This window comes from Elaeis guineensis, chromosome 16, assembly GCF_000442705.2.
Source record: "Elaeis guineensis isolate ETL-2024a chromosome 16, EG11, whole genome shotgun sequence".
Lineage (NCBI taxonomy): Eukaryota > Viridiplantae > Streptophyta > Magnoliopsida > Arecales > Arecaceae > Elaeis > Elaeis guineensis.
The window spans coordinates 11,309,886-11,335,240 of NC_026008.2; the positions used below are offsets into that span (position 1 = coordinate 11,309,886).

The 25,355-nt window shown below is 46.1% G+C and overlaps 1 protein-coding gene across 1 annotated transcript in view; it reads right to left on the reverse strand.

The window, feature by feature from the left end:
- LOC105035916 (heat stress transcription factor A-1) overlaps positions 1 to 24,335 on the reverse strand; it is a 54,981-nt gene extending 30,646 nt beyond the window's left edge. Inside the window, exon 1 of the mRNA XM_010911631.4 lies at positions 23,876 to 24,335. Within this exon, the coding sequence (XP_010909933.1) occupies positions 23,876 to 24,148 (273 nt within the window). The 5' untranslated portion in view covers positions 24,149 to 24,335. The remainder of the gene's footprint in view (positions 1 to 23,875) is intronic.
- Between the last annotated feature and the right edge of the window lie 1,020 nt (positions 24,336 to 25,355).

Consider the following 25,355-nt stretch of genomic DNA (forward strand, 5'->3'; position numbering starts at 1 on the left):
CGGTTGGAGTCCGATCTCCGTAGAAGCCCGGATGGGGATCATTTGTCGAGGATCTCGGCCAAGGCCTGTCTGCAACAGAAATCTGAAAGGAATTCGTCCATAATGGAAGCTTGGGTGAAGGCTTATGGTGGGAATCCGGCACGGACCGCACGTGGTAGAAATTTGAAGTAAATCGTTTGCAGCAGAAACTAGGAGTGAGTCGCTTGCGGTAGGAGCTCGGAGTCCGGCTCCCGTAGGAGTCCAGACGAAGTCTACCTGTAATTGAAGTCGGGGGCAAAGTCTGGCTCCCGTAGGAGTCCGGACGAAGTCTGCCTGCAAGTGAAGTCGTGGGTGGAGTCCGGCTCCCGTAGGAGTCCGGACGAAGTCTACCTGCAGCCGGAGTCGGGGACGAGGTCCGACTCCCGTAGGAGTCCGGGCGAAGTCTACCTGCAATTGAAGTTGGGGGTGAAGTCCGGCTCCCGTAGGAGTCCGGACGAAGTCTACTTGTAATTGAAGTCGGGGGCGAAGTCCGGCTCCCGTAGGAGTCCGGACGAAGTCTGCCTACAAGTGAAGTCGTGGGCGGAGTCCGGCTCCCGTAGGAGTCCGGACGAAGTCTACCTGCAGCCGGGCCGGGGACGAGGTCCGGCTCCCGTAGGAGTCCGAGCGAAGTCTGCCTGCAAGTGAAGTTGGGGGCGAAGTCCGGCTCCCGTAGGAGTCCGGACGAAGTCTACCTGTAATTGAAGTCGGGGGCGAAGTCCGGCTCCCGTAGGAGTCCGGACGAAGTCTGCCTGCAAGTGAAGTCGTGGGCGGAGTCTGGCTCCCGTAGGAGTCCGGACGAAGTCTACCTGCAGCCGGAGTCGGAGACGAGGTCCGGCTCCCGTAGGAGTCCGGGCGAAGTCTACCTGCAATTGAAGTTAGGGGCAGAGTCCGGCTCCCGTAGGAGTCCGGACGAAGTCTGCCTGCAAGTGAAGTCGTGGGCGGAGTCCGGCTCCCGTAGGAGTCCGGACGAAGTCTACCTGCAGCCGGAGTCGGGGACGAGGTCCGGCTCCCGTAGGAGTCCGGGCGAAGTCTACCTGCAATTGAAGTTGGGGGCGAAGTCCGGCTCCCGTAGGAGTTCGGACGAAGTCTACCTGTAATTGAAGTCGGAGGCGAAGTCCGGCTCCCGTAGGAGTCCGGACGAAGTCTGCCTGCAAGTAAAGTCGTGGGCGGAGTCCGGCTCCCGTAGGAGTCCGAGCGGGGTCTAGAAGGTGGTCGATCATCGTGGAAACTTGGGTGGAGTCCGTCCGTCGCGAAGAATCCGGTCGACGCTGGTGAGGGCTTATCCGTCGGCAAAACTTGGAAGTGTTGCTGAGGCTCGGTCGCGAGAGAGGTTCGGAGAGATGTCGCCGAAGGTCGGAAGTCGGTAGAATCCCCGGAGGGTCATTCCTGTCATGAACTTCGACTGGGGGGTATTTTATACCCAACACCAGTCCCCCTACTTCCAAGTTCGAATTTCGAATGAAGTATAGAGAAATTTTCACAGCCGAAGTTGTCCCCTTGAATCCTGTGCACGATCGCCCTCAGATATTCTGGCATTTAATGCGCACGTGCTTGAGTCTTTTCAAATCGAGGCGATCCGAAGGGACCTTTCGAAATTTCCGCTGGTGTGTTGGCCCAGGAACGGCGCAGTAATGGCTCTGTCGGCTGTCAACTGCTTTTAGCCGCCTGCGGTGGCGAGTGGGACACGTGGCGAGCGTGGGTCGGCCTGGAGAGATCCGCGATCATTATAGCGCCGGATCCCAGGGTCTATTTAAACCCGCCTTTCCGCCTTCAGGAGTCTCATTCCGCCTGAGAGTTCTGTTGGTGTCTGCTTTCTCTCCGAGAGCTCTGACCCTCTTTGGCGTCCGCCTTGGCCCTAAGCATTCTTCGAGTCATCCCTGTCCTCGCCCCTCTGCATCCTTCGGAGCGATCTAGGTTAGTACCGGAACCTTCATTTTTCTTCTTGCCATTTAGGGGCCTTTTCTCCTCCATTTTCTTCTGCCGCATTCCTCTAGTTTGGTCTCCCGCAAACCTTTCGCCCTTTGTCCCGCCTGATTTCTCCAGGATCTTTAGGGTCTTTGTTTGAAATGTCTTCCGGCACCTCCGCCTCTAGTGGTTCCAGGAGTTCGTCCGCCTCAGCCCCCCAGAACCCCCTCACTGTAAACGAACCCTCATCTAGGGCTGGGCCTCGTCCGATTTTTGCGTCGGATGTCATTCCCTTTTCTCTGACTCCGGATGAACTTCTACTGATAAGGGTTCAGTATGGAGTTCCTCCGGAGTATGATTTGGAGCTTCCTGGTCCCGCCGACCGGGCTAGCACCCCTCCACCTGACCGTTTCTGCCTGTATCAGGAGGCCTTCCGTACCGGACTCCGACTTTCGCTTCCACCCTTCGTCGTCGCCCTTTTTCGTTTTTTGGACATTTCTTTAGCTTCAGTAGCGCCAAATTCCTCAAGTTGTTGCTTAATCCACAAGATTTGAACACAACAACTTCTGACTGCAATGTATTCGACCTCGACCGTAAACAGTGCCACCGAATTTTGCTTCTTGCTAAACCAAGAGATTAAGTTAACTCCAAAGAATTGGCAAGTTCCACTAGTACTTTTTCTATCTAATCTACATCCAGCAAAATCAGCATCTGAATATCTTATTAAGTCAATTGATGAGTCCTTAGAATACCATAGTCCTAGAGTTTATGTACCATTTAAATATCTAAGGATTCTTTTAACTGCATTCAAGTGTGATTTTTTTGGATTTGATTGAAAGCGAGCACAAAGACATACACTAAACATAATATCTGGTCTACTAGCAGTTAAATACAATAGAGAACCAATCATGCCTCTATAAAATTTCAAGTTTACATTTTTATCTCCTTCATCCTTATCAAGCTTACATAATGGGCTTATGGGTATACCAATTGCTTTGAAACCCTCCATTCCAAATCTTTTGAGTAGTTCTCTTGTATATTTGCTTTGAATGATGGAGATTCCTTTCTTTGTTTGTTTGATTTGGAGTCCGAGAAAGAATGTAAGTTCTCCCATCATGCTCATCTCGAACTCTCCCTGCATGAGCTTAGCAAAATCTTGACAAAGAGTTTCATTAGTAGACCCAAAAATAATGTCATCAACGTATATTTATATAATTAAGATATCATCTTGATTTCTTTTAATGAAAAATGTTGTGTCTACATTTCCTCTTGAAAAATCATTATTAAGCAGAAATTTATTTAGCCTTTCATACCAAGCCCTAGATGCTTGTTTCAAACCATATAATGCTTTGTTTAATTTAAAAACATGATTAGAAAAAGCATGATTTTCAAAACCAAGAGGTTGTTCTACATAAACTTCTTCAGCAATATATCCATTTAGAAAAGCACTTTTGACATCCATTTGGAATAATTTAAAATTCATAAAGCAAGCATATGCAAGTAAAAGTCTAATTGCTTCTAATCTAGCAACAGGTGCAAAGATCTCATCAAAATCAATTCTCTCTTCTTGATTATAACCCTTTGCAACTAATCTTGCTTTATTCCTAATTACATTTCCATGATCATCCAGTTTATTTCTACATACTCATTTTGTGCCAATTACTAGATAATTTTTAGATCTTGATACTAAAGTCCATACATTATTTCTTTTTTCAAATTGATTAAGTTCTTCTTGTATTGCATGTATCCAATTATAATCTTTTTCAGCTTCATCTATGGTTTTAGGTTCAAAATGAGAAACAAATGCAAAATGATTGTATGCATCTCTAAGAGAGGAACGAGTTTTTTACTCTATGTGTAGGATCACCAATGATCAATTCTTTGGGATGATTGTGATCATACCTCCATTCTTTAAGTAGATCATTTGAGCCTTGAGGTTGTTCTTGTTGTTCTTCACCTTCATCCTCTTGTTTGTTTTCATGTTCTTCTTCATTTTGAATTGTTGAGTCTTTTAGGATGATCTCTGTTGGGTATAAAATACCCACAGCCGAAGTCCTCAGCAGAATCAGCTCCAGGAGGACTTCGCCCGGACTCCTACGGGAACCGGGCTCCGACCGCGGCATCAGCTCCAGGAGGACTTCGTCCGGACTCCTACGGGAACCGGGCTCCGACCGCGACATCAGCTCCAGGAGGACTTCGCCCGGACTCCTACGGGAACCGGGCTCCGACCGCGGCATCAACTCCAGGAGGACTCCGCCCGGACTCCTACGGGAGCCGGGCTTCGCCCTCGACTCCAACAGCTGCAGACAGACTCCGTCCGGACTCCTACGGGAGCCGGACTCCGCCGACAACTTCAACCGCAAGTAGACTCCGCCCGGACTCCTACGGGAGCCGGGCTCTGTCCTCAACATCAGCTGCCGGTAAGCCTTGTCCGGACTCCTACGGGAGCCGGACTTCGCCTTTAACTTTAATTGCAGGAAGATTCCGCCCGGACTCCTACGGGAGCCGGGCTTCGCCCTCGACACCAACAGCTGCAGACAGACTCCGTCCGGACTCCTACGGGAGCCGGACTCCGCCAACAACTTCAACCGCAAGCAGACTTCGTCCGGACTCCTACGGGAGCCGGACTCCGCCAACAACTTCAACCGCAAGCAAACTTCGTCCGGACTCCTACGGGAGCCGGACTCCGCCGACGACTTCAACCGCGAGTAGACTCCGCCCGGACTCCTACGGGAGCCGGGCTTCGTCCTCAACATCAACTGCCGGTAAGCCTCATCCGGACTCCTACGGGAGCCGGACTTCGCCTTTGACTTTAATTGCAGGAAGACTCCACCCAGACTCCTACGGGAGCCGGACTCCGCCCACGACCCTAACTGCAAGTAGGCTTCGTCCGGACTCCTACGGAAGCCAGACTCCGTCATCTATTCCGATTGCGGGAAGACCTCGCCCAAACTCCTACGGGTACAGGACCTCGCTACCGACTATAATCAAACTTCAGCCGACAGGTCTGGACCCCCTGGCAGGCCACGGTAACGGACAACACTACTCCACTCCCTGCGGCGGACCCTACGCAGCTCCATTATTCTCTGGCAAGCCATATTAACGGCCACGATTCTGCTCCACTCCCTACGGCGGATCCTGTGCGATTCCACCACTCCCTGACGAGTCACGACAGCGGACGTCGCTCCACTCCCCGTAACTGATTCCACGTGGCGAGCCACGGCGATAGCCACGATCCCACTCCATTACCCTCCGCAATAAATTCTTCCTGACTCTGGGTGGCCCACTGCCAGACGGTTACAGATGTCGCTGTCAGGCTACTGCCCCCTCCGCCTATAAAAGGGGGCTCCAGATACGTTATTCTATAAGCTCTCATCTTTTATCTAAAAACTCTGCTAAATTCTCCGTTCGAGCACTCCATTCTTGTTGAGGCAGAGAACTGACTTGAGCGTCGGAGGGTCTTGCCGGAGCAACCCCACCTCCGGTTTAGACTTCCTTTGCAGGTCCCGGCGGCGACCGCGACTTCCTCGACTCCAGCTTCTCCGGCGCAAGCGGATTTTTGCACCAACAGGATTGGCGCTAGAGGAAGGGGTTGAACCTTTGCAGTACCCTTGTTCTTAAAGGAGCACTCAACGGATCCACTTCCGGTCATCTTTTCCGGCACCCACTCCTCCTTTCCTCATCTGATGCCTTCTCGCGAGGCCTTCGCACAACTACCTCCGGCTATGGTCGCCGACAAGGAGTGGCCGGACGACCGGCCTCTATCGGATTCCGTCAACACCATCTCGGGGGAATCCCGATGGGAGGCAACCAACATACCAGCTGTATCCCCCAAGCAGCAAAAAGTTGAAGAACCCATAACCTTTACCGAAGAAGACACCCAGGGAGTCCAATTCCCTCATAACGACGCGGTCGTAGTTTCCTTGAATATAGCAAATTACGACGTCCGTCGCATTCTTGTCGACAACGAAAGTTCGGCCGACATCTTGTTCTACGACGTCTTTTCAAGAATGTCCGCTCTTGGCGGTCATCTGAGACCGATTTGCTCCCCCTTGGTAGGGTTTACCGGTGACGCCGTTCCGACGGAAGGAATGATAGCTTTGACTGTGGCCGCGGGTCAGTATCCAAAGCAGTCCAGGGCTCTGATGAATTTCTTGGTGGTGAAGGCGCCATCCGCCTACAATGCAATCCTTGACCGACCCGGCCTCAATGCTCTCAGAGCTGTCGTTTCAACCTACCATTTGAAGTTGAAGTTCCCCACCAACCAGGGGATCGGAGAGGTCCGGGGAGACCAAGCCCTGGCCAGACATTGCTACAACATCGCCTTGCAAAGAAGCGATCGGGCTGACCCCTGTCCCGTCGATGGACTGGATGCTCGCGACGACCTCACCGAAGAAAGGGGCGGCCCAATCGAAGATCTGGTACCAATCCCTTTGAATGATGGGAACGCGGAGCATGTGGCGTTAATTGGCTCCAACCTAGGGGAGGAGGTGCGGACGCGTCTTATTGATTTCCTCCGAAGGAATGCGGACGTTTTCGCTTGGGTTCCAGCGGACATGCCGGGGATTGACACGGAAGTCATGGAGCATCATCTGGCAGTCGATCCGAAGCATCGACCGACAAAAGAAAAAATCCGGAGTCATGCCCCGGAGAGGCAGAAGGCGATAGCCGAGGAAGTGGATAAGCTTCTCAAGGCCGGATTCATTAAGGAAGTCAATTATCCTGATTGGATTTCCAATGTTGTTTTGGTCAAGAAAACAAACGGCAAGTGGAGGATGTGCATAGACTTCAAAAAGCTGAATAAGGCTTGTCCAAAGGACAGCTACCCCCTTCCCCGAATCGACCAATTGGTGGACGCGACCTCAGGCCATGAGCTCCTCACCTTTATGGATGCGTTCTCCGGCTATAATCAAATTAGAATGACGTCGGAAGATGAAGAAAAGACAGCTTTCATCACTAATCGCGGCCTTTACTGTTACAGGGTCATGCCTTTCGGCCTCAAGAATGCGGGCGCAACCTACCAACGGTTGGTGAACAAAATCTTCAAAGAGCAGATCGGCCGAAACATGGAGGTCTACGTGGACGATATGCTCGTAAAAAGCAAGTCTTCCAGAAATCATGTCGCCGACCTCGAGGAAACCTTTGATGCTCTTCGAAAGTATAGAATGAAGCTGAACCAACTAAATGCGCTTTCGGGGTAACCTCAGGAAAGTTCCTGGGCTTCATGGTATCAGGACACGGGATTGAGGCCAATCCAAGGAAAATTCGCGCCATCCAGAAGATGACCGCCCCAAAGTCGATCAAGGAGGTTCAGCGCCTCACAAGGAGGTTCGGCCGAACGGTGCTTGCCCTTCTTTCAAACCCTCAAGCAGCCGAAGAACTTCTGTTGGACCTCTGAGTGCCAACAGGCGTTCGAAGAGTTAAGAAGCTACCTTAGCTCACCCCCGCTGTTGGCAAAGTCTGAACCTGGGGAGAAACTATTTTTATACCTAGCGGTCTCTCCCATGGCCCTCACGGCCGTCCTTGTCAAAGAAGAAACGAAAGTCCAGCGACCAGTCTACTACATTAGCCGCGCGCTGAGGGACGCCGAGACCAGGTACACCAAATTAGAAAAACTGACCTACGCCTTGTTGGTTGCAGCTCGGAGGCTCCGACCCTACTTTCAAGGGCACACCGTGACACTACTCACCGACCAACCAATCAAGGCGGTCCTGCACCGGGCAGATACCTCCGGGAGGATGGCGAAATGGGCGATCGAGCTCACGGAATTCGACATCAATTATCGACCCAGGCCAGCAGTGAAGGCCCAAATACTGGCAGATTTCATAGTAGAGTGTACCATCCCAGAGGAGGCTGAACTTAAACAAAGCCAAGGTGACGACCTGAAGTCCCAACCGAACTCCCCCAACGAAGAGACTAATCCCTCCGATCGCTTTTGGACCCTCTATGTGGACGGATCTTCCAACATGTCGGGCGCAGGCACAGGCCTGATCTTGGTCAGTCCAGAGGGGGTCATCGCGGAGTACGCCCTGCGTTTCGAGTTTCCCGCAACAAACAATGGAGCGGAATATGAAGCTCTGATCGCAGGACTAAGGATCGCCAAAGAGCTGGGAATAGGTCAACTCCGGGTACACAGCGACTCCCAACTAGTGGTGGGACAAGTCAGCGGGAGTTACGAAGCGCGGGAGGACAGTATGACCAGATACCTTGAGAAGGTAAAGGAGCTCACCCCCGCCTTCAGCATCTTCAACATTAGACAGATTCCAAGGCTGGAGAATACCAGAGCCGATCTTCTCTCCAAGCTGGCGACATCGGCTCCGGCCGAATTGCCCAAAGGCGTCCTCTTTGAAGTTCTAAAACGCCCGAGTACAGAAGAATCGCGGCCCGTAATAGAGATCGACCACGAGCCCAGCTGGGTCGACCCGCTGATAACCTATCTTAGAGATGGAGTTCTCCCCCAGGACGCGAAGGAGGCTCGGAAGCTCCGAAATCAAGCCTCCCGGTACATCCTTTATGAGGGCAAATTGTACAAAAGATCATACTCCTTGCCCCTCTTGAAATGCCTCCGGCCCTCGGAAGCTGACTACGCCTTATGGGAAGTACACGAGGGAGTTTGCGGAAACCATTTGGGAGCTAGATCTTTATCCCACAAGCTGCTCCGCCAAGGATATTACTGGCCAACGATGCATCATGATTCGATTGAATATATCAAAAAGTGTGATCGATGCCAGAGATACGCCAACGTCCAGAGACAACCCGCCACCGAGCTCACACCCTTGAGTGCCCCATGGCCTTTTGCACAATGGGGGATGGATATCCTTGGCCCCTTTCCCATGGCGTCTGGACAAAGAAAGTTCCTCCTTGTAGCGATCGACTACTTCACCAAATGGGTTGAAGCCGAACCACTAGCGAAAATCACAGAAGCGAAAGTACAAGATTTCGTCTGGAAGTCAATCGTGTGCAGGTTCGGTCTACCTAGAACCCTAATCACTGATAATGGACGGCAATTCGCGGGAGCAAAATTCGTCGAATTCTGTGAAGATCTAAACATCTCCCACAACTTCACATCAGTAGCCCATTCTCAGGCGAACGGCAAAGCTGAGGTGACTAACAGAACCCTTTTACAGGGGATTAAGACAAGGCTTGAAAAAGCAAAGGGAACTTGGGCGGACGAGCTTTATCATGTGCTATGGGCGTATCGAACTACCCAGAGGTTACCTACGGGGGAGATCCCCTTTGCTTTAGCCTTCGGTACGGAAGCCGTCATCCCGATCGAGCTTAAACTCCCGTCGGCACGAGTCGTGGCATTCGACGAACATCAAAATTCACAAAGTCTTAGAGCCAACCTCGACCTGCTGGAAGAAAGACGGGAGATCGCTCAGGTTCGAATGGCAGCCTACAGACAGAAAGTTGCTCGATATTACAATGCCCGGGTCAAGAACAAAGCCTTTAAAGCAGGAGATCTAGTGCTTCGACGAGCTGCTGTCTCGCAACCTCAGGACCGGAGGAAACTCGCCCCAAACTGGGAAGGACCGTATGAAGTCAAAGAAGTAGTCCGGCCGGGAACTTATTATCTTAAGGAACTCGGAGGAGCCGACCTCCCGCGACCGTGGAACTCGAAAAACTTACGGGTGTACTACCAATAACTTCATTTTAATTGAAAATTGCATACCTGTATGTCTTTGAACAATTCGCACAAACTGTGTCAGAAACGAAAGGGAAACGTCATCCCGACAAGGTCGAAGGCCCGGTTCCATTTAGACCGGATGGGGGGAGAGGCCCTACAATGCCCATATGTGCCCCCACAGCCCTGTTAGGGACAGGAGGAGAACCTCGCCCTAACTTGAGCAAAGTCGAAGGCCCGGTTCCATTTAGACCGGATGGGGGGAGAGGCCCTACAATGCCCATATGTGCCCCCACAGCCCTGTTAGGGACAGGAGGAGAACCTCGCCCTAACTTGAGCAAAGTCGAAGGCCCGATTCCATTTAGACCGGATGGGGGGAGAGGCCCTACAACGCCCATTTGTGCCCCCACAGCCCTGTTAGGGACAGGAGAAGAACCTCGCCCTAACTTGAGCAAAATCGAAGGCCCGGTTCCATTTAGACCGAATGGGGGGAGAGGCCTTACAGCGCCCTAATGTGCCCCCACAGCCATGTCAGGAACAGGAGGAGGACCTCGTCCTGACATGAGCAAAGTCAAAGGCCCGGTTCTCTTAGACCGGATGGGGGAGAGGCCCTGCAACGCCCATATGCGCCCCCCAGGAGGAAAACCTTGTCCTAGCTTAAGCAACTTCAACCGGTGGTAAACCCAGCCCGGACCTATACGGGAGCCAGGCCCCGCCGCCAACTTCGATTTCTGATAAATCCTGTCCGGACTCCCACGGGAGCCGGACTTCATACTCTACTTTGATTGCAGGAAGACTTCGCCCTGACTCCTGCAGGAGCCGGGCTCCGTCCACGACGCCAAGGAAGACTCCACCCGGACTCCTACGGGAGCCGGGCTCCGTTCACGACGCCAAAAAAAACTCCACCCGAACTCCTACGGGAGCCGGACTCCGCCCACGACTCCAATCACAGAAGGGTTTCGTCCGGACTCCCACGGGAGCCGAACTTCGCCTTGACTTCAGCGGAGAAAAGTTCCGAGCGAAAAGGAAAAAGGGAGGCAACGGATCATGACAGCTACGATTGGAAAACGGACAGCGGTCGAGGTACAGAAAACTCTGTCACCGCAAGGACTGGGGATCCCATCGGGAGTCCCAGCTTTTGAGGAAGTTTTCGACACAAAATGGGACAACTCACTTAGGGTGACAGAGGCTCGGATCCCCGAATTCAAGCCCTGGGAGGGACCCCGGGCCCGAATGGCCCCATGCGAGCCTGCAGCCATTGACGGAAAAATGACAACCGGGTATCTTCGAACGGCGTAAAAGTCGAAAAGGAGCTCGGTGAATAACAGTCCTCCACGAATAAAAGGGGTCGTCGATGACCTTAGGACGACGTGAAAAAGAAAAGAAGAAAAGGAGGAAGAGAGAAGAAAGAAGAATAAAGAAGTTCGACAGACTACTATTTGATGCAAGATGCAGACGAGGTAACAAAATCTCCTTTTCATTTTTAACCAACGAGGTGTACGTTACAAGACCCGGTGGGCAAAAAAAAAAAAAAAATACATCATTGCAAGTCTCGCGAACACGGTTTGGAAAGAATACATCGGAGGCCGCTTCAAGCTGCAAACTTCTCTTCCCATTTCTGTCCTTCCCAGCCGTGTTGTCCAGTGCGTGTGACGGGCTCATCGGCTTTCGCCCCGACTTGTTTCGCTCCACCTCCGAAGTCCCAACCTTAGGGGGAAAAGGACGGGATAGATTCCCGGGGGCAGTAGGGGCAATGGCAGCGGCGGCGAAGACCTGTTTCAAGAAGAACCGGAGTCACCCCGGGGGCAGCAGTGGCACCAGAGATATGCGTCATCACCAAATGCTCCGTGGCAGCCACCGTCCAAAATGCTCCGGCAAGGTCGGCATGCGCTACTTCCACCGTCCCCCCAACAAATTTTACTGCCCCACCGTCGACGCCGACCGCTTCTGGTCCCTCGGCCCCGACGGCATCAAGGATCCCGCCACAACTTGTGACTACAGCTCTGCCCTCTTGACCGGTATCGCCCCGCCTTGCTACTCCGAAATTCTTGGGCAGAATACCGTTACCGGCGGCCCCCGTTATTAAACTCTTGTTGTTGAAGGAATTCTTCCTTGAGCCCCCTTTGAAACGACGGGGATCCTCACCGGCCGCTGTTCTCCTCCTCGCCTTCCTCCAAGCCCTAGACATCCCTTCGAGGATGGCCTCCGGGGTAGAGGACATGGCGTGGGAACCCCTTAGAGAAGAATCAGGGGGCTGAAGACGGCAAGGACCGGTGCGGAGGAAGTAGCTGAGTAGCTAGGCTCTCAGACGAAAGAAAGGTGCCGTCCTCTCGGCAGAATGAAACCCCGAAGGAAGAGTAGGGGGTTTAAATAGCCAGCGGATCTTAGCGCAGTTATGGCGGCGGGTGTCCCTAGGCCAACTGATGCATGCCACGTGTCCCGCATGTCCCCCTCGCCGCTATCAAGGATTGACCGTTCGCAAATTTTCGTAGCGCGACGCTTGGGATCGCGTTTCGGCGGGAGTTCCGAAAAGACTCTTCAGGTCGCCTTAACCAGAAAAAGAGCTCTGACATGCACACATTTAATGCCAAAGTATCTGGGAGCGGCGGTGCGCAGGATTCGAAGGGACGGTTTCGGCTGTGCCCATCTCTCTGTACTTCGTTCATTCGAAATTCGAACTCGGAAGTAGGGGGACTGGTGTTGGGTATAAAATACCCACAGCCGAAGTCCTCAGCAGAATCAGCTCCAGGAGGACTTCGCCCGGACTCCTACGGGAACCGGGCTCCGACCGCGGCATCAGCTCCAGGAGGACTTCGCCCGGACTCCTACGGGAACCGGGCTCCGACCGCGGCATCAGCTCCAGGAGGACTTCGCCCGGACTCCTACGGGAACCGGGCTCCGACCGCGGCATCAACTCCAGGAGGACTCCGCCCGGACTCCTACGAGAGCCGGACTTCGCCCTTGACTCCAACAGCTGCAGACAGACTCCGTCCGGACTCCTACGGGAGCCGGACTCCGCCGACAACTTCAACCGCAAGTAGACTCCGCCCGGACTCCTACGGGAGCCGGGCTCTGTCCTCAACATCAGCTGCCGGTAAGCCTTGTCCGGACTCCTACGGGAGCCGGACTTCGCCTTTAACTTTAATTGCATGAAGATTCCGCCCGGACTCCTACGGGAGCCGGGCTTCGCCCTCGACTCCAACAGCTGCAAACAGACTCCGTCCGGACTCCTACAGGAGCCGGACTCCGTCCGGACTCCTACGGGAGCCGGACTCCGCCAACAACTTAAACCGCAAGCAAACTTCGTCCGGACTCCGGGAGCCGGACTCCGCCGACGACTTCAACCGCGAGTAGACTCCGCCCGGACTCCTACGGGAGCCGGGCTTCGTCCTCAACATCAACTGCCGGTAAGCCTCGTCCGGACTCCTACGGGAGCCGGACTTCGCCTTTGACTTTAATTGCAGGAAGACTCCGCCCAGACTCCTACGGGAGCCGGACTCCGCCCACGACCCTAACTGCAAGTAGGCTTCGTCCGGACTCCTACGGAAGCCAGACTCCGTCATCTATTCCGATTGCGGGAAGACCTCGCCCAAACTCCTACTGGTACCGGACCTCGCTACCGACTCTAATCAAACTTCAGCCGACAGGTCTGGACCCCCTGGCAGGCCACGGTAACGGACAACACTACTCCACTCCCTACGGCGGACCCTACGCAGCTCCATTATTCCCTGGCAAGCCATATTAACGGCCACGATTCTGCTTCACTCCCTACGGCGGATCCTGTGCGATTCCACCACTCCCTGACGAGTCACGACAGCGGACGTCGCTCCACTCCCCGTAACTGATTCCACGTGGCGAGCCACGGCGATAGCCACGATCCCACTCCATTACCCTCCGCAATAAATTCTTCCTGACTCTGGGCGGCCCACTGCCAGACGGTTACAGATGTCGCTGTCAGGCTACTGCCCCCTCCGCCTATAAAAAGGGGCTCCAGATACGTTATTCTATAAGCTCTCATCTTTTATCTAAAAACTCTGCTAAATTCTCCGTTCGAGCACTCCATTCTTGTTGAGGCAGAGAACTGACTTGAGCGTCGAAGGGTCTTGCCGGAGCAACCCCACCTCCGGTTTAGACTTCCTTTGCAGGTCCCGGCGGCGACCGCGACTTCCTCGACTCCAGCTTCTCCGGCGCAAGCGGATTTTTGCACCAACAATCTCCTTCATCCCTTCTATAAGAGGATCTACATCATCAATACCTTCATTCTTCCTTGAAAGAAGATCATTAGTTTCATCAAAAACAACATGTATTGACTCCTCTACTACTAAAGTTCTTTTGTTGAAAACTCTAAAAGCTTTGTTAGAAGAGGAGTAACCAAGAAAAATAGCTTCATCGGATTTTGCATCAAATTTTTTTAGTCTTTCTTTACCATTGTTCAAAACAAAACATCGGCAACCAAAAACATGAAAATATGCAATGTTTGGTTTTCTTTCTTTCCAAAGCTCATAAGGAGTTTTCTTTAAAATTGGTCTAATTAAAGCACAGTTTAATATGTAACATGCCGTGTTAATTGCTTCCGCCCAAAAATATCTTAGGAGGTTGCTTTCCCATAGCATGGTACGGACCATTTCTTCAAGGATTCTATTTTTTCTTTCTACTACCCCATTTTGTTGGGGTGTCCTAGGTGCTGAAAAATTGTGGTCAATACCTTTTTCATCACAAAACTTTTCAAAATCTTGATTTTTAAATTCGGTTCCATGATCACTTCAAATATTTTGAATTGAAAAATCTTTTTCATTAGTGACTTTTCGATAAAATTTTGAGAACACATGAAAAGTTTCATCTTTATGTGCAAAAAAGAAGACCTATATAAAATAAAAAAAATCATCAATAATCACAAAGCCATATCATTTTTCACCTAGACTAGTAGTTCTAATGGGTCCAAATAAATCCATGTGCAATAGTTCTAATGGTCTAGAAGTTGAAACAATATTTTTAGATTTGAATGAGACTCTTGTTTGTTTACCCAGTTGGCATGCATCACAAATTCTATCCTTTTCAAAATTTAATTTGAGTAAGCCGGTAACCAATTCCTTTTTAATAAGTTTTGAAAGTGAATGCATGCTAATATGTGCAAACCTATGATGCCAAAGCCAATTAGTCTCATTAATCTTGACATTCAAAGCTACTAGGCATTGCATGTTTATTTTGGAAAGATCATTCAAGTCTACCATATAGACAATACCATGTCTATGCCCAACAAATTTAATGCCTTCATCAATAGGACTAGTTACTATGCATAATGAAGATTCAAAAATGACTTTGTATCCTTTATCACAAAATTGACTGATGCTTAATAGATTATGTTTCAAACCATCTACTAATAAAACATTTTCAATATACTTGAAGGAAGTGATACCAATGTTACCTATACCGATAATTTTTCTTTTGTCATTGTCTCCAAAGGTGACCATCCCTCCATCTTTAGCATTAAGTGTGATAAATTGGGATTCATCACCAGTCATATGCCTTGAGCACCTGCTATCAAGATACCATTTCCGATTTGTTCCTTGGGATGCAAGACACACCTACATATAAAAATCAAGTTTTGACTTTAGGTACCCAAGTTTTCTTGGGTCCTCTTTAGTTAGTCACAATGGTTTCTTTTGGAACCCATATTTTCTTCATATTAGAATTTTCAGATTTGTTAGAAAAACATGTATAAGATTTGTGTCCTACTTTATCACATTTAAAACAAGTAATATTTGAAAATTTATTGCATGATGAGTTTACAAAGATATTTTTCAGAAATTTTTATTTCTTTAAAGGGTTATATCCAAGACCGGCTTTATCATAAATGGCCTTTTAATTGTCAAGTATCATTTGAAGTTTATTTGAACTTAAAGTGAACTTTTCAATCATTGGTTTTAACTTGGCAATCACATTTTTTAAGTTCATATTTTCTTGAGACAAAGTTGATTTTTCATTTGAAATAATCTCATTTTCTTTTAGTAAAGATTGATTCTTTGATTTCAATTCTTTGTTTTTTATCCCTAGCTTCTTTAGTTCATCAATTAGATCATAAAATACTTCATGAAGTTCTTCAAAGGTAAAGTCATTAGAAGTTTCAGTGTTTACCTCATTTTCATGTGCCATAAGACACAAGTTGGCTTGTTCATTTGAATCTTCTTCTTCAGAGCTTGACTCATCACTTCTACTCCATGTAGCCATCATAGCCTTTTTTCTGTACTTCTTGAAACCCTTCTTAAGTTGTGGATATTCAGACTTAAAGTGTCCCGGCTTCTTACATTCATAACAAATAAGGGGTTGCTCCTTATCTTTCTTTTTACTATGTTCCCCTTTTGTAGTGGCCTCTTCCTCATTCTTTGTCTTCTTTTCTTCAAAAATTTCTTAAACTTTCTAGTAATGAGGGTCATTTTTTCATCCTGCTCTCCATTTTCCATATCATCGGATTCCTCATCAAGTTGAGCAGTGGATTTGAGGATGATTGTCTTCTTTTTGACATCTTCTTCTTGATGTTGTTTCATGCTCAGCTCATGTGTCATTAGTGATCCTAGAAGCTCCTCTAAGGATAAGATATTCAGATCTTTGGCTTCTTGGATTGCGGTCACTTTGGCCTCCCAAGTCCTTGATAAAGATCTAAGAATCTTTCTCACGAGATCACTGTTGGAATAAGACTTACCAAGACTTTTTAGATCATTAATAATATCAGTAAAACGAGTAAACATCTCAGTTATTGATTCATCATGCTCCATTTTAAAGAGTTCATATTTATGTACAAGCATGTTAATTTTTGATTCCTTCACTTGATTAGTTCCTTCATGAGTTACTTCTAATCTATCTTATATTTTCTTAGCTGACATGCATGTTGAAATACGATTGAATTCATTAGTATCTAGAACACAATATAAAACATTCATGGCTTTTGCATTAAGTTGAGCCATTTTCTTGTCAACCTCATCCCATTCTTTTTTGGGTTTGGTTGATTCCACACCATCAATTATTTTAGTGGGTGTGTGTGGTCCATTTACTATGATACTCCACATATCATAGTCAAGTGCTTGAATAAAGATTTTCATCCGAGCTTTCCAATAGGTATAATTTGACCCATTGAAAAGTGGAGGTCGGTTTGTGAACTGCCCCTCGGCTAGTGAAGCACCAACTTGAATTGCCATAGATCTTTAGCTTTTTGATGGTTAAATCAAAGTAGGACTAGAGCACCGGGCTCTGATACCACTTGTTGCCCAGCTATGCAACCCAAGAGGGAGGGTGAATTGGATTTTTGAAAATTTAAAATTAATCTAGAACCACAAGGATTCAGTAATAAAAGGCAAGTTAGTTGAAGTGAGTGATTTAAGCAAAGTAAAGATATTAGATGCAAGAGTGCAAGAAGAAAAAGAAAATAAGATAGAGAATAAGTAAGCACACCACAAACAACCAAGATTTATAGTGGTTCGGTGCCAACCTTGCACCTACATCCACTCCCCAAGCTCCTACTTGGAAATTCAAATCCACTAAACCGTATTCAATAAGAATACAACGTCGGTACCTCGGGCTCTAGCTATCCCAAACTAGAACACTTGTTTCTCGGATACAAACTAATCCAATACAATTCGATTCAAGGTTCGGATCAATCTTTCTACATTTTGGAACCCTTCTAAAACTAAAGATCAACTCAAAAACATAATATAACAGTTAATCACACGGAAATACAAATGTAGCTCCTTTAATGAGCAAATAAAGCTTTAAATATACTTTACACAACAATGAAGAAGCTTTTCTGATTCTCCTCAAGGTTATTGAAGACTTGAATGAGCTCTTGAAGAGTTGGTGAACTTGAAATGAAAGCTTCTTTAACTTTAAGAAGGCTTTTTGCTTGGGATTGAAATGAATGCTTGAAAAATCTTTTTTATTCCCTTCTTTAAGTGCTTTTTATAGCTTCAAATAATGGTGGAGAGTGATCTGGATAGTTTTAGAGCCATTGGAGATCATTAAATGAGCATTAAATGCGTCAAAACAAGCTGAAAAACTAACCGTTACGGAGTTTTTCCGTCGCAAGGGTTGACTCATAGGGTCAACTCATACACATGAGTCGACTCATGGGGTCGACTACTATGGCACAGAAAAAAAAATGATTGTTCTGTAATTTTGACATGTACAGCAACAGAGGTTGACTCATAGGGTCGACTCATGCACAGTAATCGACTCATGGGATCGACTCAATTGAATGTGCCAACTAAAAAACAGTATGCCGTTCAGCCCCATTTGACATGAGTCGACTCATGGGCTCGACTCAATTTTATAAACATTATTTTTTTTCAAAATATACATTCAAAAATTGTAAAATTTCCTCCAATAGATCACAAATCTTCTGTTCTTGCTCTTGAGGCTTTCGAATTAGGACTTGGTAAAATTACGATTTTGCCCCTGAAAAATAATAAATCTTTTTTCAAACCAAAATCATTAGTAACCCCCTCAAATACTTTGTAATCATCAAAATCAATTCAAGGAGCAACACTTCGAATTTCATCTATCCTTTTGTTTCCTCCCTCATCATTTGGTATCAGAGCCTAGCTATGCTCTTGGCCTTTTCATTTCTTTTCCCATGGCAACAAGGGGAAGAAGAGGTGGACGTGGTAGAGGTGACCCTATAAGGGAGAATGTGGGTGATGAACATGATGCTGAGATTCAGAAGCTTCGAAGACAAGTTGAGGAGTTGACCTTATGTCTTGAACGTCAGGAAGCCAAAAGCGAACAAAGTTCCAATCATGGCTATTCCAGTGATGATTTAGACCAAGTGAATCTTTTTGCCAATAGGCGAACTCAAAATTTATTTAAGAAATTTGCATGAGATGACTCCATTAAGATTGATTTGCTAGAATTCCATGGCCGTTTACAACCAGAAGAATTTCTGAATTGGTTGAGTGCCATACAGAAATTCTTTGAGTACAAAGACATCCCCGATAATCAAAAGGTGAAGCTTGTTGCAACAAGGCCTCGAGGCTATGCATCCACATGGTGGGATAAGGTGCAAGAGATGAGATTGCGAAAAGCGAAGCCTAAGATTGCTTCTTAGGAGAAGATGAAGGCAAGGTTACGTGAGAATTTTCTTCCTTCAAATTTTGCTCAGACTATTTTTATGCAATTCAACACTTTGCAGCAAGACAACAGGAGTGTTACTGATTATATAGAAGAATTTTATAAGTTGATGGCCAGATACAATATACAGGAAACAGAAGATCAACTTGTAGCCAGATATGTCAGTGGGCTGAAGTTACCTATTAGAGATGAAGTGGAGTTGCAGCAGATATGGAGTTTGAATGATATTTACCAATTAGCTCTGAAGGTAGAGACAAAACTCTCTAGACATGAAGCAAGGAAGTATGCAAATGTTCAGAGCTTTTATCCCTCAAAAGTTGAATCTTCCAGCAAGAATTGTTCAAAAAAAGGAGGTGGCGGTTCAATTCCAAATAGCCTAGTTAAGGGCAAGTCCATTACTTATTTCAAATGTGGTCAATCTGATCATTATATGAGCGAGTGTCCAGAAAGCTAAAATGATGCTTGTGCGAATTTTGTGAATGAAGAAGAAGAACAGCAAGCTGAAGATATCAAGCCAAAGTATGATGATGATGCTGAACAAGAACGAGAGGAGATTGAACCAGAAGATGGAGAATGCTTGGTGATTCAAAAGGTTCTTGCAGGCCCAAAACAGAATAATGAACAAGACTGGCTATGACATAACCTACGGGAGAGTATGTTCCATAGTCATTGATGGAGGCAGCTTTAAGAACTTTGTTTCTCAAGAGATGGTGAACAAGCTCAAACTCAAAGCCATGCCACATCCTTATCCATATTCTGTCTTATGGATAAAGAAAGACAATGAGATAAAAATTGATAAGAAATGTCTTGTTTCATTTTTTATGGGTAAAAATTATCATGATGAAGTTTGGTGTGATATTGCTTCTATGGATATTGGACATATACTCTTGGGTAGACCTTGGCAAATGACAAGGGTGCGATGCATGATGGCAGGAAGAACACATATACATTCATTATTGGAAAAACTGAAATTGTTCTTGTACTGTGTAAAGACATGTGTTCCCAAACCTAGCATAAAAGGAGAGGGAAATGCTTTACTTACCTTGTCACAGTTTGAGAAGGAGACCACCCATAATGAGGAGATTTATGTTTTGGTGGCTAAAGAACAAACACAACCCATGGAAGTTCTAAAAAAAGTTCAGATTCTCTTAGAAGAATTTGATGACATCACCCCATATGAGCTACCTAGTGGTCTTTCTCCATTGAGGGATATCCAACATCAAATTGATCTGATTCCAGAGGCTGCTTTACCCAATAAAGCCCATTACCGGATGAGTCCAAAGGAGCATGAAAAACTTAATCGTCAGGTGCAAGACCTCATGAATAGAGACTACATCAGGGAAAGTTTGAGTCCAATTGCTATTCCTGCCCTCTTAGCTTCAAAGAAAGATGGTTCTTGGCATATGTGTATGGACAACCAAGCACTTAATCGAATTACCATCAAGTACAGATTTTCAATTCCAAGAATTGATGATATGCTCGACATGCTTACTAGAGCACAAGTATTTTCAAAAATTGATCTTAGAAGTGGCTATCACCAAATTCGAATCAAGCCTAGTGATGAATGGAAGATGGCATTTAAGACATGTGAAGGGTTGTTTGAGTAGCTTGTTATGCCGTTTGGTCTATCCAATGCTCTCAGTGCCTTCATGAGAGTAATGAATCAAGCTCTTAGCTCTTTCATTGGATAGTTTGTTGTTGTTTATTTTGATAATATTTTTGTTTATAGTCAAAATTCATTTGACCATATTGAGCATTTGAGAGCTGTTCTTACGACTTTGAGAAGAGAAAAGCTTTATGTAAATCTCAAAAAGTGTTCATTCTTGACCACTCGCCTACGTTTTTTGGGCTTTGTTCTAACTCCTGTAGGTGTGATGGTGGATGAAGAAAAGATTAAAGCTGTTCAGGAATGGCCTATTCCAAAGAATATACAACAAGTGAGGAGCTTTCATAGATTGGCTTCATTCTATCACTGATTCATTAAGGACTTCAGCACCATTGCAGCACCTTTGACTAATTGTCTCAAAGGAGAATTCAAAGGGACAGAGGAGATGGAGAAAAGCTTTAATCTTGTTAAAGAGAAGCTGTCCACAACACCAATACTTGTACTTCCAAATTTTAAGAAGATTTTCGAAGTTGATTGTGATACTTCTTATGTTGGAATTGGTAGAGTCCTTAGTCAAGAAGGTCATCCAATCGCCTTCTACAGTGAAAAGCTAAATGAGACAAGGAAGAAGTATTCTACTTATGATGTTGAGCTTTATGTCATTGTTCAAGCTCTTCGTCATTGGAGGCCGTATCTCATTCAAAGGGAGTTTATTCTTAACTCTAATCATGAGGCTCTCAAATATGTTAATTCTCAAGCAAAGCCAAATAGAAAGCATGCTAGCTAGGTCTCTTTCTTGCAAGAATACACTTTTATGTTGAGGCATAAGAGTGGAAGGCTGAATAAAGTCACTGATGTTTTAAGTAGGAGGATTTCTCTCTTAAACATGATGACTGTGCAGCTGAAAGGAGTTGGGTTCATATGAGAACCGTATGCAGAGGATCCTGATTTCAAAGAAATTTATCAAAAATGCAAAGAAGACAGATATGAAGATTATTTATTGCATGATGATTTTCTGTTCAAAGGAACATGTTTGTGCATTCCAAGATGCTCTTTCAGAGAATATGTTATTAAGGAGCTCCATTGTGGCGGACTTGGTGACCATCTTGATAGAGATAAAACTCTTTTGCTGGTTAGAGAAAAGTATTTTTGGTCAAATCTTTACTGTGATGTTGCACAATTTGTAAAGAGGCACCGTATTTGTCAAACTTGCAAAGGCCAAAGTCAGAATTCAGGTGCTTATATGCCATTGCCTATTCCTAATGGACCTTGGGAGGATATTAGTATGCATTTTGTGGTTGGTTTACCGAAGACTCAAAGAAATATTGATTCTATTTTTATAGTGGTAGATCGATTTTTCAAAATGGCTCATTTCATTCCTTGCAAGAAGACAATGGATGCTTCCTATATTGCTAATCTTTATTTCAAAGTAGCTAGACTCCATGATTTTCCTAAGTCTATTACTTCTGATCGTGATACAAAATTTCTTAATCATTTTTGGAGGAGCTTGTAGAAGAAAATTGGCACTACATTGTTCTATAGTAGTGTTTATCACCCTCAAACCGATGGGCAAATGGAGGTGGTTAATAGAACTTTGAAAAATGTGCTTCGAAGTCTTGCTTCAAAAAGGCTAAAGTAGTAGGATTTGGTTCTCTCCAGAGCTAAGTTTGCTTATAATTCAGCTGTGAATCGGTCTACAAGAAAAAATCCTTTTGAAATTGTTAATGGACGAATTCCTATCCATTATCTTGATCTTGCCAATACTCCTACTTTTTATAAAAAGGCTAATGATTTTACCATCACTATAACAAGGATTCATGAAGAGGTGAGAAGGAAGCTTGAGGAAAATAACAAGTCTTACAGAGAAGCAGCTGATGGTCATAGAAAAATTCAAGTTTTCAAAGAAGATGATCTTGCATGGGTTTTTCTTAGGAATGAAAGGTTTCTAGCTGGTATATACAACAAGCTCAAAGAGAAGAAGGTTGGCCCTTGTAAGATTTTGAAGAAAATCAACGACAATGCATACAAGGTTGAGTTGCCAGCACACATACATACCCATTCAACCTTCAATGTTCGTGATTTATCTGTTTACCATGGTGAAAAAGATTCTGAACTCGTGGACAAGTTCTTTTCACTTGGAAAAGATGATGTAGTGGCAAGCGAAGGGTCTCAAAATCTCATTTATGATTAACCAAGTTTCAAGAAGTCAATCCTTGAAGAAGAAGTCAAATCAAGAACCAAGATATGTCTTGAGGACTGAGAAATCAACATCGAAAAATCAAGAGACGTCTTGAGGACTAAGAAATCAACATCGAAAGTTTCTCTTTATTTAAATTTCTATTTCTAATTTTATGAGTCATTAAGAATGTGCTGTTTAGACTATAAATGTCCTAGTACTAGAATAAGATGGATAGACTTGAATTAACTATCTTGAAAAAGACAATATCTGATACACTTTGTATCTTGTTTTGTGAAGTGGAATACAGCATCCTTCGAGTTTCATCTATCCTTTTGTTTCCTCCTTCATCACCAATTCAAAGTCTTCCAGCCGAACTCAGTCTGATTCAAAAATCTTGCGCCTCTTTTCAAATTTGAAAGACTGTGGCACGACAGCTGGCCCTGAAGCAAATAAGCCAATCATAACTGCCACATTCCAAGATTTCCGACCCCAAATCTCGCCATGTTATGTCCGAACCGATCAGGATGGACTAGAAATATCGCCCTCTAAACGGCTTTCAACTCTATCTATAAATAGAGGCCTCAAAGGGATCCTCTAAATATGCACATTCTCTCTCCCGCATGCTCCTTCTCATCTGCTCCAGCTGGAGCTAACTCCGATCAGGATTTATTTTGCCGATCTCGCTACACATGCGGATCTTGCTCAACTCCAGCCGTCCCAACTAGGTTCAGAAATCTACCGCAATAATTAGAATCATTCGGTCCACCGCTTCGAACATTTTATCCATGATTTATGTTGCATATTCGTTTTAAAAATTATGATTGTTCAATTACTTGGAAATAGGGGACAAAAACTGTGAGAGGAGTGAAATTTGATAAGGCTTCCCAGCCTCTCTTGGTTCAAAAACTAAGTCATACACTTCAGTGAATGAAAAGGAGTGCGAGAGCAGAAGCAAAGGTAACAGTGTATTCAAGCTCATCTCTCGATAAATCTATTTGGGAAGGACGCCATCTAAGGGCTGGAAGGAACCAAGAGTGCCTGGAAATTTCTTGAAACTCAGGAGGAAACAGTGACTGGTCTTGGAACAGAGTGCCTTGAGATCTAAGGGCTCGCATATTGCATATGTTTAAACAACATTCTTCAGTAAAATACTTATATGTTTAACAACATATATTGTGGACATAAGGAGAAGAGAGCTCACATATCTCTAATATTCTTGAATAAAACACAAATTTTGCAAATATTTCATATGTTCAACAACACTTTTCCATCCCAATCTTATCTTCCATCAGAGCTCAACAAACCCCAATCGACACGGATAAAGATGAAATTAAGACGCATCCATCATTCTATACCGATCCATAAAGGGAAAATGGAGAGAGAGAGAATCCGAAGGCAAATCATCAGAAAGGGTGAGAAGGCTCACATAGGTGTTGAGCTGGCGGACGAAGCTGGAGAAGTTGTTGTGCTTGAAATACTTGGGGAGGAGGTCCCGCGCGAATTCCGGCGTGTTCCACACCACGAAGCTGTTGTTCCCCGCCCCCCACGACACGATCGCGTCCGTCGCAGGGTCGTCCACCATGTCATACGTCTTGCTCAGGAACGGCGGCGGCGCGTTCCCTCCCAGCCCCGCGTTCGCTCCCGACGCCGCAGGCGGCACATCCGCTGCTCCCCCTTCGTTGCCGGCGTTGTCGCCCATTCGGTCGCCGATAATGGTGGCCAAAGATTTTGAGAGAGAAACCGACCTCACACAAGGCCGAGAGTCGCCGGTTTGGGTTGGGAGCGATAAGACGCCAACGGTAACGGAAAACGGGTCACGGTAGCCGTGTCGGTTGGGAAAGACCGTGCCCGAAACGATGAGCGGCGCCTGAGAAGGAAATGATAATGATGATGATAATAATAATAATAGCTAAAAATTAATAACTATGTATTAAAAAAAATAAGATTTGGCATGGGAGAGAAACCACGCTTTCTTTGAAATGTCGGAAATACCCCTGTCCTTTTCACAGCGGGTGTATGGGTAGTCCGGCGGTCAACAGTCCAAACAAAGCGTCTGATGGACGGCTCGAAGAGAAATGTAAAGAATCGAACGGCTGTTATTGTCCACAATGAAGACTTAGTTTCGTAATTTCGGGAAAGGATAGTGGCAGTTGCTGGGCAAGCGTCACGAGCAGGATAACCGTTAGCCTCCACGTGCCTGAAGAATAAGCAATATTTGTACTTGACATATATACGCCTATTTAAGTATCCTTTTACCGGACCATTGACTGTGACACTCAACGGAGTCGTGCCCAATTTGGTTAATTGAATTATTAGATTATAAGACTGAAATGAGACGGGATACTGACATTGTTGCTGCAAAATTCCAGGTTGAATCCGGTATCGAAATGATCTAAAGATGGTCAGCTAGAGCCGAATCTACGAATGGCACATTTTTGCAATCTGCAATCAAAAATTAATTTATCTAAATTTATAGGATCCTCTGATATTTTAGCCAATTAAAATCTTAAAAATAGTCAGAAAAGAGAAAGAACGTGGAGATTGCTTTGTTGATTAAAACTTACGTAAAGGTACTCTTTTATCTTTTTAATATAGAAAAGGGATCGTCAACTATTATCTGTCTGTTGCATTCAATAATGGGGTTGGATCATGCACGCCCATATTATGCACGAAGATATATGGGCAATTGTACGTGTGTGATGGTGAAAATATCGACCCACATGTTCCTAGGAAAATGATCTAGATCGTATAGAGTCTAGATAGGCCAAACTTTTTTTAGAGGGAGTCAATAGCTTGGGGCCAAATCATGGTCGTCGGTAGACTTCATCGATATATATCATCGAGGTGGTTCCCTGGGTAGCAGCCGACGTCAAGGACACCATAACAAATATATCTATATGCATATT